Source organism: Lissotriton vulgaris, chromosome 10 (assembly GCF_964263255.1).
Source record: "Lissotriton vulgaris chromosome 10, aLisVul1.2, whole genome shotgun sequence".
NCBI lineage: Eukaryota > Metazoa > Chordata > Amphibia > Caudata > Salamandridae > Lissotriton > Lissotriton vulgaris.
In genome coordinates this window covers 553,998,895-554,013,707 of record NC_141698.1, presented here as the reverse complement: position 1 = coordinate 554,013,707, position 14,813 = coordinate 553,998,895, and the positions used below count along the sequence as shown (strand labels likewise).

Here is a 14,813-nt window from a genome sequence, read left to right as displayed (position 1 = left end):
CTGATCCTGAGCTCCTGCAAACTCAGAAGGTTCCAGCAACACAGGAGGTGAATTTTTATGTTCCTTGAGGTTGTGCTGCTGTATCACTAAGTTTGAGGCCAGTATCCCTCGTGGGGTCAGCATAACCTGAACCCCTCTGCACCGTGGACATTTGCAAGTGCATATGCTTGTTAGTATTCCCCAACTAAGTGCATTGGGCTATTGATAGTCTTAACCTTTGCACACATTTTGTACAAAGGACTTTGGCCTCCTCATACCCTGTGCAATGCAAGCTTGTGTTTTGGGAAACTGTTAGAGGTCTTCTTGCGACTCCTGTGCCTTCGGCCTTTGGGTACATCTGAGGAACAACACTGATTTTCTTGGGCTCCCCTGGTTGCTCCAGGCCTGCCCTGACTCACCTTGCTGTGGTCAGTCTCATGGTTCTTGCTGAACTAGACCGTGACCTTCCTCGACCTTCTTCGTCGGTTGCCGCTGCCAAGGCTTGTTGGTGCTCCTGCCAGACACTGACACCTCAGCACTCGGCATCCTTCATGAGACAGCTCACATCCGACTCCTAGTTGTCATCTCCTGGTCCCTCGGGCTGCAGAGTCAAGGTCTCCAACTTCACAACTGAAGCAGTCTACATCAGTGGGCATTTGTATACCGAGCCCCTGGTCATTCCTAAGTGACCCAGAATCTGTCCCCTCTGCTTTCAGGTTCCTTCCTTCAAGAATCCACCTGTGGGTTCCACCGGACACTTTATCTTTTCCAGCAGTGGCATTTCTTTGAAGACTCCCATTGAGATCGACAACGGTTTCCGACGCCACTTTAGCCCAATGCCCTAACTCTGGTACTTTGGTGTCCAAGGGTGGGGTGGCTCTCAAACCTTCTATGTTCCAAAGGGTTTCCTCGTATTCCACAGTGAAGGGTCCTTAAACACTAAAAGTGCAACCACGACTCTCCCATTGAATTGTACGTAGCACACAGTTGTGTTCTCACACTGCAGCCATCTTCCATGGGGTCCCTCCTTACTCACCTTGGGTGGTTCCTTAGGGTCCCAGCCATTCTACACCCTCTAGACACGGTCTTGACTCGAGTTGTGGTTCTTATACCATTATTTTAGCATATGGTTTGGTCTCCCCCTAGAACCCACTGTGTATTAGTGCTACTTACGTTTGTTTCTGTGCTATAGTGTTGTGTGCTTTGTGTTTTTTGGCGTGTAGCAGACACAGTGAGGTATTTAAGGTGTGTTATAATAATAAATACATAATTTATAGCTACTGTGTGGTTCTCCTTTCATTTAACCAATACAATAAGATTGCATTCTGGTAAAACAAGCTGCTTAACATTCCTTAAAGAAAAAGCCTGAAGTCTCTTCACGACAGACACCACTTGGATAGCTTTCTACGGTTATCCTAAACCTCTTAAATCACCATAAGGGTTGTTTGGACTGGTGCAAGGTGCCCACTTTAATTAGTGAACATCCTATACCTGGCCAACTTCTCACACTCAGTAACAGTGTGTGAGGAGCTGCCAAGAAATTGCAAAAGTAGAAAAAAGTGAAAATGTTTGTAAAAGGAAAAATTTATGTTTCATCTAAATAGAAAAAAAAAACATTGACCCACAAGCTCAGGCACTGAAGGGGATTATTTTTTAGGCGGAAGTGCGCACAGCGTGCATGAAAAATGCTGCCTCTCACAGTGAGGGCAGCCAGGAGAGAGGATGTGATGTAACTCGTAGCTGCCAACTTTGTAACTGGGGAACCAGATTCATGTCTCGGCATCAGCTCAACATCCTGTGATTATGGATAACTCACTTAGGCCCAGATTTATCAAAAATTAATGCGGAGCAATCCATCAAGACAACTTGCTTCAGTGTGCTACATCAACTGGAGAGGCAGGAATGTGCCATAGCTCTCAAGATATGGTGCATCCTTGCTTTATCGTTGTGCTGGCGTTCTCAGTACAGCTCAGTACCAATGCAGACACCCCTTCTATCATGGTGCAAGGGTGTCTACATTGCAGGCAGGAATATTTTGTGCAGGAAGGAACACCTTCCTGCACAAAAACAATTCTTAGAGGTGCTTTCCTCTTTCTAAGTACTTAGAAAGAGGAACAAAGGAGGAAAAATTGAGATAGTTCTCCTTGTTCTGCCTCCATCGGTAAGTCATAGCATTTTGACACATTCCCAGGTTTACCTGACTTGGTAAATCTGGGATTGTGCCAAATTAGATGGGTGGATGTGTGGGAACACCCACTCTCCCCATGAAACTCCTTCTTGGCACAGAGTAATGTAAGGCAGCGAAATATGTTGCCATATGTTGCTACAGATTTACCAAGGAACACATAAATCTGATTTAAGGATTCGGTTGTCCTTTCGCCACCCACAATCCATAATCTTTCTGTGCCCAATAAAAAAAATCATGTTTCCCTGTATAATTTAACTGGTGCTTAAGTAAAGCACTTGAACATGTTAGGGTTGTGTTCCTGCTACATATAAAAAATGGCCGAACTAGGATGGCCCATTGCTCTGTGCTGTATATTCTAGTGCGCAGAAGCCAGTTTCTGTCGTTGTGAGGGGACGCTGACCATCAGGTCTGAGATGTCGCGACCATGAGAGGCATCTGCAGGTTCTGCGCCTATTACTATCAGCGGCTGGCGAGGGTGACACGCACAGACGGAAAAGGATTGATAATGGCTGCCAATTGGAATAATGCGATACATCTATGACTGATGGTGAATTATGGGACATTGAGACCAATGGGTGTATATTTTGGAGAGTCTGAACTGTGCACATTTTACAAATGATTTATAGCACTGAAGAAGGTAATGACCGAAATGCATTTGCAAAATAATTCGTCTTGAAGACCCCGTGTGTGCTCCGAGTTTTGGAGTTGTTGTGGAACAAGACAAACTCACCTGTCATCTACGAGTGCACCCGCCGTTGTGTTCGGCTGTCTGGTGAAGTGGTGTTGTGGAATATATATATATATATATATATATATATATATATATATATATATATATATATATATATATATATAATATATATATATATATATATATATATATATATATATGGCACTTCAATAAGGGCAATCTCCAACAACGAACAAGCCTACCCGGTGGCACGTCATTTTCAGGCGGTGCATGGGAGTGATCGCAAACACCTTACCTATTTTGTTATAGACTGTGTGCCACCCCTCAAAAGAGGTGGAAATAGGGAAGGGCTACTCAGGGTCCTTGAAACTCGGTATATTTTGGAACTTAATAGTCGTACTCCTGGAGGTCTTAACGCCAGTGAGGACTTATACACCTGTTTATAGTTCCAATTCGTATATGTTCTGTAGCTGTACCCGAGTTAGGATTGAATATACTGTTTAGTAATTGCATAGCACTGTTCTGAGAATAATAAGTAAGAATTTAAGGTCAATAGAATTGTTTTGCATTTCCGGTTAGAGCTGTGTGTTAACATCTGTCAGTCTAATGAATTCAAGCAGGGAGGGGCTCTTCCCTTTTTAAACGTTTAGATATAATTTATCTGCACTCAACACTTTAAATATTCTTTATTTGCACTTTTGCGATGATGGCTGGTCCTTGTTGCATTATGGGAATTTAACGTTATGAATTGTGTATGTTTACATAGGATTCTGTTTACATATAGCATGTGAAACTTTATTGGAAATTCCCACTTGGGATATATTTTCTCATGAAATTAACATCTGGTTTTTATGATCTATATATTTATATATTTATATGTATATATTGATGAAGTTTTGTATACATGTTTATTTATTTGCGTATTTGCCCATATATGTATATACTTCAGTTTATTCACCCACTATGGGTTGTATTTAAGACAAAGCTGGGCTATATATTAATGTTATAGTCCTTTGTTAGTTTCCATGTACCTTTTTGGAAGCATGTTATTTTTGAATGTGGTGGTTAAAACTTAGTCCACCTTTTGTGTCAGTGAAAAGAAGGATAAATTCCCATGTAACTTTGCGATCACATCATGTGATCAAGACAGTGGATACTGTCGAAACGCGTAATGGCGGACATGCTGAGCGAGATTGAGCTTCAATAAAACACACTTGTTTGGCACCATCTCTGGGTTCCTCTCTTCGTTTTTCCAGGACTGCGCGGGATCTGGCAGTGTTGGAGATTGGGACGAGTCTTTCTTGGATATATATATATATATATATGATTTTTTAAGCAACAGTATGGGGAGACCGCAGCAGTCTCAAAGAGCATGCAGTAAGGATCTGAATAATTTGGCTGTAAATCTGAGCATCACTTTTTGCTGCAATGGAGAATAAAGATTCCACTGGAACCGAAAATGTCCAGGAAATACGTCTTTATCATTTTTATTCTCCTAATAATTTGTTTTACTCTCTTCCTCTTTTCCACCCCGCCCCCCTCCCAATATCCACCAAGCTCCCGTGGACAAACCAGAATGAAACGTGACACACAGGGCCTCCGCTGAATCTCCTAACCGTGTGACAAATTTGGTGAAGGTCAATCCAACAGCACAAAGTGTGCCAGCAATGCAAACATAGATTTGCAGGGTAAGTGAAAAGTAACAGTAACTACAAAGTTGCTGCGAATATGTACGTTTCGAAATGTTTTTGATTTGCTGAGAAATGAGTATATAAATCTAACGCTGTTTGAAGAATGTGCATGGACTTAAAAAGGCACTTAGCATGTTATCTCGCTCTTGGTATGTCGTGTGTCTTTCAGATTCACCCAGGGTTGCTACGTGAAAGGGAAGGGAGTTGAAAAAGTGTTTGTTTGCTAATAATGTTGTCCCTCACATATATCACTTGTGAGAAATAGACAAGAAAATCACCATTAATCCCCTATCCATAAATGTGTATTATTTCACAGAAATGTGTAAGCAAATATGTTCAGTTCGGTATTTTTTCTAGGTGACGGTAACCATTATTCTGTTGTATGAATAAATGATTTTAAGATCACTGGGGCTGGTGGCGAGCGGATGGGAGGGGTGTGCTATTCTTCGCCAGAAAGTGAAAGAAGTTATTCGCGTTGTTTGAAACTTCATAAGAACACACGCATGTGTCATATCAAGTGCTTACCTAAATGGAGAGTACACCAAACAGGAGCTGCCCATTCAACCACAATGAAGCAAGAGTCATATATAACAACGCCACAGGTGGTATGCCTTTAAACAATGTTTGTTTAGAGAGGTACCAGCAGTAAAACCCTTCGATTCCCACTGAGGGAGAATGAATCAAAGAAAAATAAATGAAACCTCTGCCAACATCCATGAGCAACGTTTTAATATCGAAAAAAATCACTCATTCTTTGTGCAAAAGGTTAAGGTGCTCAGTGCTCCTGTGAAGTAAACCAGTAAAGACAGTAACCTTTTCACACAGTGAAAGGCAACAGTAAGTTCCAGTCGTGTGTGTAAACGAATAGTGCACATAATTGGTTTAGAACATGTTCCACTCTGTCCTGTCGTTAAATTGACACTGTTCACAGGTGGTTTAGGAATGGATTCATTTTTTTCCAAATAATCCATATTGTTAAATAATGTATCGATTCAATAGGGTACCAGGTGCATCTTCAGGATGAAACACATTAGTGGAGTCAGAAAGCACCAATTAACATCAATGAATAATAATATATGAGGAAGGAGTGGCAAACAGTGGTGAAATCGTACATGGCAGGGGAAATCAGTTACAGTAGGAGAACTGCTAGTCAATCACATCTAAGAGTAGATATTGAAGGTGCAAGTTGATGTAACATTTGTTTTCCAATTTTTCAAGAAATTGTGGCTGGTTTTGTCCTCTTTCTCTTAGGAATAGCAGGTGCATCCATTTGTTCCTTCAGTATCTACTGATTTGTGTGACAGTTTTCACTATTAAAACGTTGCTCGTTGTTGTTGGCAGAGCATTCATTTATGCTTCTTTAATTCATTCCCCGTCGGTGGGAATCTAGGTGTTCCACTATTAACAATTATCTAAACAAACGCTGTTTAAAATTATAGCACAGGCAAATTTTTGTCCTATTGTTGTTAAGATGCAGAGGTCAAGGCACACTCACCTTAGCTTATAGTCAGCATAGCCCTTCTGATTGGCTCTCAGTTTCGCGAGGATCACCTTCAAAATCCTTGTAAAAATTACCAAATTGATCTGAAAAAAGAGAGGATCAAATTAAGTACTGTTAAAGTAACACGAGCGTAGTCGAGTGAAAGTGAAAGCTCCGTCTATAACTATGTTGAGTGGAGCGGGGTTGCTCCAACAGTTATAACTTGTGGTTAGAAGTTCTGGTCTAACAGTGACACCTGGTGGCTGAGAAGGGGACTTTCCCTCTTGTTTTGATACTTGCACTCAAGCAAGTAAATGACAGTTTTTGAAGACACAAGGTGGCTAGATTCTGCATTTACAGTGACATGCTGGGGACTGGGAGGTACAGTGACCTGGCGAGATGGCTGTCGGGAGGTACTTTGCCCTGTAGAGGTGGCTGCTGTGAGTTACAGTGACCTGCAGAGATGACTGCTGGGAAGGAGAGCTGCTGTTGCCGAGACACATACTTGCTGTGTGTGCTGCTCGTACAGGATGGAAATGATGCTCTTACATTGCAACCGGCTGGTCGTCACTGTGGCTTGTACACTGGCACCTTTTAGCAGCGGCTGAGAGTGCTTCCCTGGCACAGAAGCATGCTTTCTGTAAGAATTGCTACAGGAGCTATACCTGGTTGGACCATTCTGACAGGGACCCATCCTGTCTGTCATTGTGGCTGCTCTCACACTTGCTGTTTGTGAATACTTCTCTTCGTGTTATCCCTGTGGCCTTGCATAATGTTCCTACACTGACACATTGTGGATATTGGTGTTATTACTGCTCTTTCGATGACAGCGACTGGATAAGGCCATTAGTTCTGCTTTTATAGTGACCAATTAGGTAAGGCAACTATTCTTTTTAGTGACACCTGCTAGCTCTGAGCTCTGTTTTTTCAGTGACACCAGACCATTGTGAGCATTGATGTCGTACAAGGTCTGAGTAGTTTTCTTTTAGTGTCCCCTCTTCACTCCGCATATTGCTCCTTCGATTAATCCTGCTGGTTGTGAGTAATTCTGATACAGAGACATATATGGGCAAAATAGATGTGTCTTCTCCAAATGGAAGGCCATGGATCAGTGGTGGTTCCTACGCTAAGGCGGAGGAGCGTCGCCCCACTGCAGTGCAAAATAATCATAAAATTATAATAACAAGAAGCTATTCTCATTTTCTTTTTCTTTGTAGGACTCCGACTCCAGCCAGGTCGGGCGGGCTGAGCTCCTCCACGTCAGAGGTAGAAGGCCCTTGCTGCTGTACCTCGCATCAACAAAACAACCATGGGAGGAAGATCCTTTTCCTACCTGGCAGCTAAAACCTGGAACTCACTTCCCATTCACCTTCGCCTCACTCAGAACCACCTAGCATTCAGAAAGCAACTTAAAACCTTGATATTCGACATGTAATTTCCCCAACCTTCTTCAAGCGCCTTGAGACCCTCTGGGTATGTAGCGCGCTATATAAATTAATTGACTTGACTTGACTCCCTAAGTGCACATGACGGCTTGGCCGACCCTCTGGGGTCGTCCAAACAGTCATGAGCACTTGGCATGTTCTCCACTGGGATGTGTTGCACAGCCCAGTGGAGAAGGTGCCCAGTCTTCCAGTTACTGTCCAAGCGGCCATTTCGGCCACTCAGACCAATCACAACGCTGCTCCTGCAGAGTCGTGATTGGCTGGAAGAGTCTGGGAGACTGGGTGCTTCTAGTGCTCTGCGAGGACTGAGGAGAGATGTATGATGGCGGCGAAGAAGGTAAATATTTCTTTTTTATATCACGCCTCCTGCCACCCCCCACCTCTCTGTACAGAGGCAGCTACCGCTGCCATTGGTCAAGTTTCACTAAGGCACCTTGGGGATATGTAGGTAATTTCCATTTTGCGATTCCCAAATAGCGATTTTTAAGGAATCGCTATTTGAGAATAGCAAAATGGAATGTAGGTAAAAATTCGCAATTATTTTGCGAATCTCTAAAATTCCTTATTTGCGATTAGCAAATTGCGAATCGCAATTAGGGAATGAGTGTCCCATTCATTGCTATGGGCCAAAAGACCCATAGGAATGAATGGGGATACATTCTCAGATTGAGATTTTCTGTGTGAAAATCGCAATTTGAGAATCACAATTCCAGGGTGCCAGGGTGTCCAAAGGACACCTGTTGCACCCCTGGAATGTGCCTGTAAGTACATGTGGCACACATACATGCCCCAAGGGCATGTCTATGCGCCACATGGCACCTTGAATTAAGAAAAAAATGCATTTTTGAAGGAAATCGCAAAATACCATCTGCTTGAAGTAGGTGGTATTTTGCGATTCCTTAAGCAAAAATCACAATTTTTAAAGCACCCCTACATAGCATTTAAGGAATCGCAAAATTGTGATTCCTTAAATGCTATGAGCAAAATAAGGAATCACAATTTTTGCAATTCCTTATTTTGCTAAGTGGCACCTACATTTCAAAACGCCGTTTGCCATTCGCAAACGTCGAAATTCGCAGAATTTCGGCGTTTGCGAATCGCAAACGGCTACCTACATATGCCCCCTTATCATTAAGCTGAACATGGCATGTTGCACCGCAGGATCTAAGCTTGTGGGTCTAATGGGCAGAAAAGTTGTACGGTTTGGGCAAAGTGAGAAATTGCCCAGGACAACAAACTACAATGAAGCTCTCTGGAAAAGTGATTGTTTCCTCTCTCCATTTCACCCTAGTCTATTTCTCTACCTCAAACTCTCTACCTCTTTCTGCCTATCTGAACATCTGACTCTCTCTCTACACCCAGTGCCATTTTAAGGAGTTTGGAGCAAAAACTTCACAGGCCACATTATGGCAGGTTTGTGTGACACTACTTAGGAATTTTTAACATGCGTGCAAGTATGAATTAGCAGAAAATCAGTAATATAATTCGAAGTTTTCCCAACATGGGCCCTTAAAATATGTCCATTTCCGGACCATAAATAAACTGGGTACACATTTACGAGCCACTTGTACTGCCTGAGCATCAGTTATTGGGATGTGCTGGCTGCACAAATCACAAAATCATATCTATGCAAAGCAAAGGCAAGGCAGTGCACCATGGTGCAAGGGTGCCTGATTTGTAGGCAGGATTGTTTTTTGTGCAGGACAGAGCCCTTCTGCACAAAAACAATCCAAAGAGACATTTTCCTCTTTCTATGTGTGCTGCAGAATACAGCACACATGGAAAGAGTAAATACACAAGTAGAAATAATGATATTTCTCCTCTTTGCACCTCACCTGAGGCGGCAGGTTTGGTAAATCTGGGAATGCATCATAAACATGGAGTTTGTGTGGCAACACCGACCACAAAGCTCATGGAACACCTCCTTTGAGCAGAATAATGCAACACAGTGATTTGAGCTGCGTTGCCTTACTCCAGATTTATGAAGCCAGTCAAAGCCAGGCAAAGCCAGGCAATGCTGCTTTGAGTGGCTTCATAAATCTGACTTAGCGTCTTGCTTCATACATGTACCACATTGTGTGGTGCAAACGTGATGCAATCTTGCAAAGAAGAGAGTTTCCCAGAGACCAGAAAGGACTGGGTTTGGGTAGTTTTCAAAAACGTTTCCTTTCTGTGTTATTAGGCTTTTGTGTTAGTGACCAACAGGCCTACATGCATATCCAATAACTTTTGTTTTTAGCCGTGACACTCAATGTTATTGTAACACCACACTAGATTAAATTAAGATCTCTCAAAGTTTATTTTCTTAAAAAAAATGAATTTGTTTAGCAAAACGCCACATAAGCATCCATACCTGTTTTCACGAACACGAGGCCCAAACATCAACATGGGTGGAAAATTACAGAGCAGTCATGCGCTGTCAGCTCTTATAGCGAGACAACTCTTCTTTCTTTTATGTCAACTGACACACAAACCGAAGTTTCTTTCCTTGCGATATGTTTTCTTTTTCAGGACATTAATGAGAATTGTTTTATAAACTGCAAAACGACGTTTGTGATAATTATTTTGTAGTCCTAAAAACCGCATATGAATTGTACTAAACAATTAATTTAGAAAGGAATAGAAGTTTTACTTTAATTTTTGGAAACATGACTCTGCATTTAAATGTAATTTTTTCATTTCCATTAAGGTGTCACATGTCAGTTTTGTTGTTTCACATTGAACCAATGGGTTTTTAGTATACACTATATTTGTTTTGTATGCACTTGGTGAAATCAGATGTAGTGAGCAGGGCGGACCTGTCCGCCGAAACGCGTCTGATCGTTTTTCTTGTTAAATAAAGACCCTTGATTGGAATCCCACGGAGTCGGTACCTGTTTTTCGAAGAAGTGTGAACACAGGATTGAGTTCATATATATATATATATATATATAGATATAGATATATAGATATATAGATATATAGATATATAGATATATTCAGGCTCACAGCGCGTAGTCAACACGGCTACGCAAATGCACTCTCCCAGACAGAGAACAGATCACTCCCAATCCTTCTCGTGCATTTCTAAGTGTGAACTATTTGTCAGCTTATTTAGAACTGTGACAGTACTTGAACGTATCAGTAATTTTAATTTGTATAGATGTATTAGCCTGCAGTTGAATATGTGCTTTTGCTAATTTTTAACCAATTCATATTTGGTTTCACGTATCTCACTCATTTTCACTTATTGTTTAAGGACTTTGAAACCTAGTTAGGGCCTATGAGTTAGTATCTTTACGGATTTCTAACTGGTCCATATTTTTTATTTTTATTCTTAGGTAATGGAAGCACACTGAAGCACAGAAAGAAACCTCACTTGGGTGTTGACTGGTGATATCAAAGCTGACGAAAAGATAGAATCTCTCACTTGGGACTGTATTTCTGGCAACTGACTCTGTAATTGTATATATTAATTTGGTTGGTGACATTTATGCTGCTGCATTAATTTGGTAATCCCACTGGGGATAGCAGATATGTTAAATTGACCCAATAATGGTATGACTATCCAACGATACATTGTATCACCATCATGTATCATACTTGACCAGAGTTAAGCCTTGTGACTGCGGCGCTTACTAGCTGTGGCAATTACTAATTTTGTAAGTCAGCGGGCGGGAGGCCTTGAAAAACCAGGTTGCATTATTTTGCACGTATTTCTGACTCAAGGAGGGTGATACTAAGATATTTTGCATTGCATATGCTAAATTCTATTCCTTAAGTTGTTGACAGGATTGTCATTACGTATTTGATTTAAGACAATGTGGTGGACCCGTTAAACACATGGATGAGTACTCCACTCTAAGATGGCCGCGACAATGAGGTCTCAAGTCCTTTGTTTATTTTGAGCACAAATCACGTGTTAACTTTATTTAATGTTTGGAATACTGACAATGTGATTACCCGTGACCAAGGCGAAGGTTCGCCAAAACGCGTTGGGGTTATTTTCGTTGTTTAAATTCACGATGCTGCACATGATGGAATAAAGAAACTTTGGAAATGCAAAAAAAAAATAATAAATTGTGACAATTTCTTGCTAGTGACTGTAGTGGTTGTATCATTTAAAGTAGGTTTCTTATTCTCTCTCGATTTAGGGGGTCTTTGCACGAGGGGAATAGATCCGTAATTTCCACGCTGCATGGTAGGATCTTCTGCGACTTAGTAGACGTCTTCTCTATCGATAGGTCCTGTAATTGGGTGTCCTTTTGTGCCGGCAACTCTCTTTCAGTCGTTACAGATATGAAACTTGGGGCGTAAGGGTTAAGTTGAATGGAGTTTACCCTTTGCATTTTGATTGAAGAGATCTGTTCCTTTTTTGCCGTGATCAGTATTGAATCTTGACCTTCCTCATAAGATCAGTGGGTAAAGTATTCGGAAATCTTGCCTTCCGGACCTTCTGTTCTGCAAACCTTCTTGTTGCCATTTTCTTTGCTCATTTCTGACTGGTTTCATTTGATCTCCTCTCTTTTTTTGATGTTTCTGAGGCGGGGTGTACGGACAAATTCATAGAAGTTTCTATTGCTTTTTGTTTGGCCACAGGTGTAGTAATCACATCGACCACATTAGAGCCCTTAAAAAGTTTTCTAAGGGAATACATTTGATTATGTAAATGTTTCCTTATTTGCTTTTTGTTTACTACAACCTGTTTGAGTTACTGTTTCTTTGTTTAACAAAGAATCACTTCCAGTCGGTAGATGGGCTTTTAATTTCAGGAGGCTTTCCTCTGTTTGTTCTTCTCCTTTTTCTGCAGGTGGTTGTGATTTTAGTTGTTGTTTCCTCCTTTTTTTCCCTACTAGATATTTTAACATTCCTAGTTGGGTTTCCAGCATTCAGTCGGAGTTTTCTAAAAAGCTCCCTAAAAGGGAGAGGACTGATTCCAAAATTCTTTGGAGTGTGAGTAGAGCTTTAGGCACCAATGTGTAGTCAATAGAGGGTTCAATAGATTTTAAAAGTGACAAATCTGATGAGTGAGGAAAGAACCCTTCTGGATCAAATGATTTTGTGGGGTACTGTACTGGAATTTCGGCTGTTCCTTTTCCGGGTCAAGACTGAAAACCAGATCCTTAATGTTTATATCTGGGCAAGTAATATCGAATTCTATAGTTTGCTGCGTTTGATGTGCTTCTGAACTTGCTGATTCTATGTTTATAGATTTGCTGTTTAACTCTTTCACACTTTTGGAATTACTGTTTGAGGTTTCCTCACATCCGGTTTGCGCTTGAGTTGAGTTTTAGGGACCACCACTTTCATTTCAACTTCTCTCGTTAACTCTCTTTGTTGTTTACATTGTGTTTTCTCCTGCTCCTTTGTGTTTTATTTTTATAAAAGATTTAGTTATTCCGGGATTCGCTTCAGCGTTTCCAAATGGGCCATCTTTCTGGTGCTCCTTCTCTTTGCTTGTTCGGTTCCCAGTCTTTTCATAAAAATTGTTTGCAATCTCAGTTTTTTATATGCCATATTGCGGCACAATTTATATCTATATCTCTTGCGCACTCAACCAAATGTAGGTCGTAATTGTGATGGAGATATGGCAGTGAGCAGGGATAGAAGAACCAGAGAGCAGGGCTCACTTGGCAGTCGCTAGCCGCACCCAGTTTAGTTGGGTCGCTTCCACGAGCTCGCCTGGGCTGTCACTCTGAAGTCGCTAGTAACAGCGACCTCGCTCTCGCTCCAAGGTGATGTGGTGATGTGGTATACCTTCTGCCTTCACCCTGCTCCCCCCTGTGTATTTTCTCTATGCAGTTAGGACTGTGTCTGCATGATCCTCCCAATCCTACCAATCCTTACTAGGGCAGGTGGAAGGCAGCTGACAAGCTTGTGGGGGTATAGGGCTAGACAGCTCTGCCGCTTAGTTCGTGTTCTGTCTTAACTTTGTCCTCACATTCCTTACTAGGGCAGGTGGAAGGCATGTGACAAGGTTGTTGGGGGTATGGGGCTTGACAGCTCCGCCACTCAGTTTGTTTTCTGTGTTGATCCTGTCCTTCACTCGCTTTTATACCAGCGCTGTAGTATTAGAGCTGTAAACTCTGTAACCTCTACATACACTCTGCAAAACTGGAGGGCTTTCCTATCAATTTGGGGTAAGTCAGATCTTTTGCTCCACCTTTTCTGTCCTCCCCGCATAGCATAGCATAGCCCAGCAGGAGGGCTTTCTTTCCTTGTCCAACCTCTTACGGCTCACTTTCTCCCCCCTCTGGTTCTGCTGCTTTAGCTGCAGCTCCGCGGCTGAGACGTCACAAGCAGCGCTCCCGTGGCTCACACACACTGCTGCTCATTCGGGGGCTTTTCCTTGGTCATCTGCTGATTATTTGCCTCACAGCGGCTCTCCGCCACACACCACATGCCTCATGCAGCACACCAACACTCCGGAGCCCGGCAGCCTGGCCTCAGCTCCCGGCTCCTGCTTCCTGCTGCTTTGTTCTATGCGCTCTGTGCTCTGCAAACTGACCCAAAACGATGCCTATTGATGTTTTAAGTGTAAAGTGAAAGGCGCGAATCACAATAGTTAAAGTATAATTTTTAAAGAGATATCATCTCGTGCCAGAACTTCAGCTCCTAGTAACGATGCAGTAGAATCTTGCAACCTGATAGCTGACTACTTTGCAGAGAAGGTGGCAAGGATTTACGCCTTTCAGATGTAGAGGCAAATTGAACCTGCTCTTATCGTGTGCCATTGACAGCATCAATAGCCGCAGCACGGGGACACACTAGTTAGTGTAACCAGGTGCTTTACAAGCTGATTTATTATTATTATTATTATTATTATTATTATTATTATTATTATTATTATTATTACTCCAGCTCCGAACTTACTGGAGCTGAGAAATGAATAAATGCCCCTATTTGCAGAGGAGCTGGAATGTATGACCTTCCAATTGGAAGACACTTTTCTGTTGTAAAGGACACATGCTAACCCTGTCTAATGGAAGCATGCATTTCTACAGGCCTTGCCAAACTCTGTCAAATGAGGGTATGCTTCTGTTTCTGGGCGGGGCAACAGTCACATGATCCCAGAGGCTGTAGCTCTGTCTCCTGATGAGTCCCATCGTGGTGAGTGGGATGAGCCTGAAGGAAACTGGGCCTGGGGACACTTGTGTCACCAGTTGGTCCTGACTGCTGCTAGGGGCCATCTTGCTGCACCAAGCTGTACCTCACCTAACCCAAACCTTTGCCCTTATTTAAAACTGTCCTTTCTCAGGAACATTCACCTGCCTCTCATAAACCATTTCTGGCGAAGAAGCCTGCTATTTACTTTTCCCCATCCCCCAAACCCTGCCTTTTTGTCTCAAAGCATGCCCAT

At 42.2% G+C, this 14,813-nt stretch overlaps 1 protein-coding gene across 1 annotated transcript in view; it reads right to left on the bottom strand.

The window, feature by feature from the left end:
• Positions 1-14,813, bottom strand: part of LOC147688519 (glucagon receptor-like) — a 153,415-nt gene that overhangs the window by 46,248 nt on the left and 92,354 nt on the right. The window contains exon 10 of the mRNA XM_086939936.1: positions 6,045-6,133. Coding sequence (XP_086796062.1) covers positions 6,045-6,133 — 89 coding nt within the window. The remainder of the gene's footprint in view (positions 1-6,044; positions 6,134-14,813) is intronic.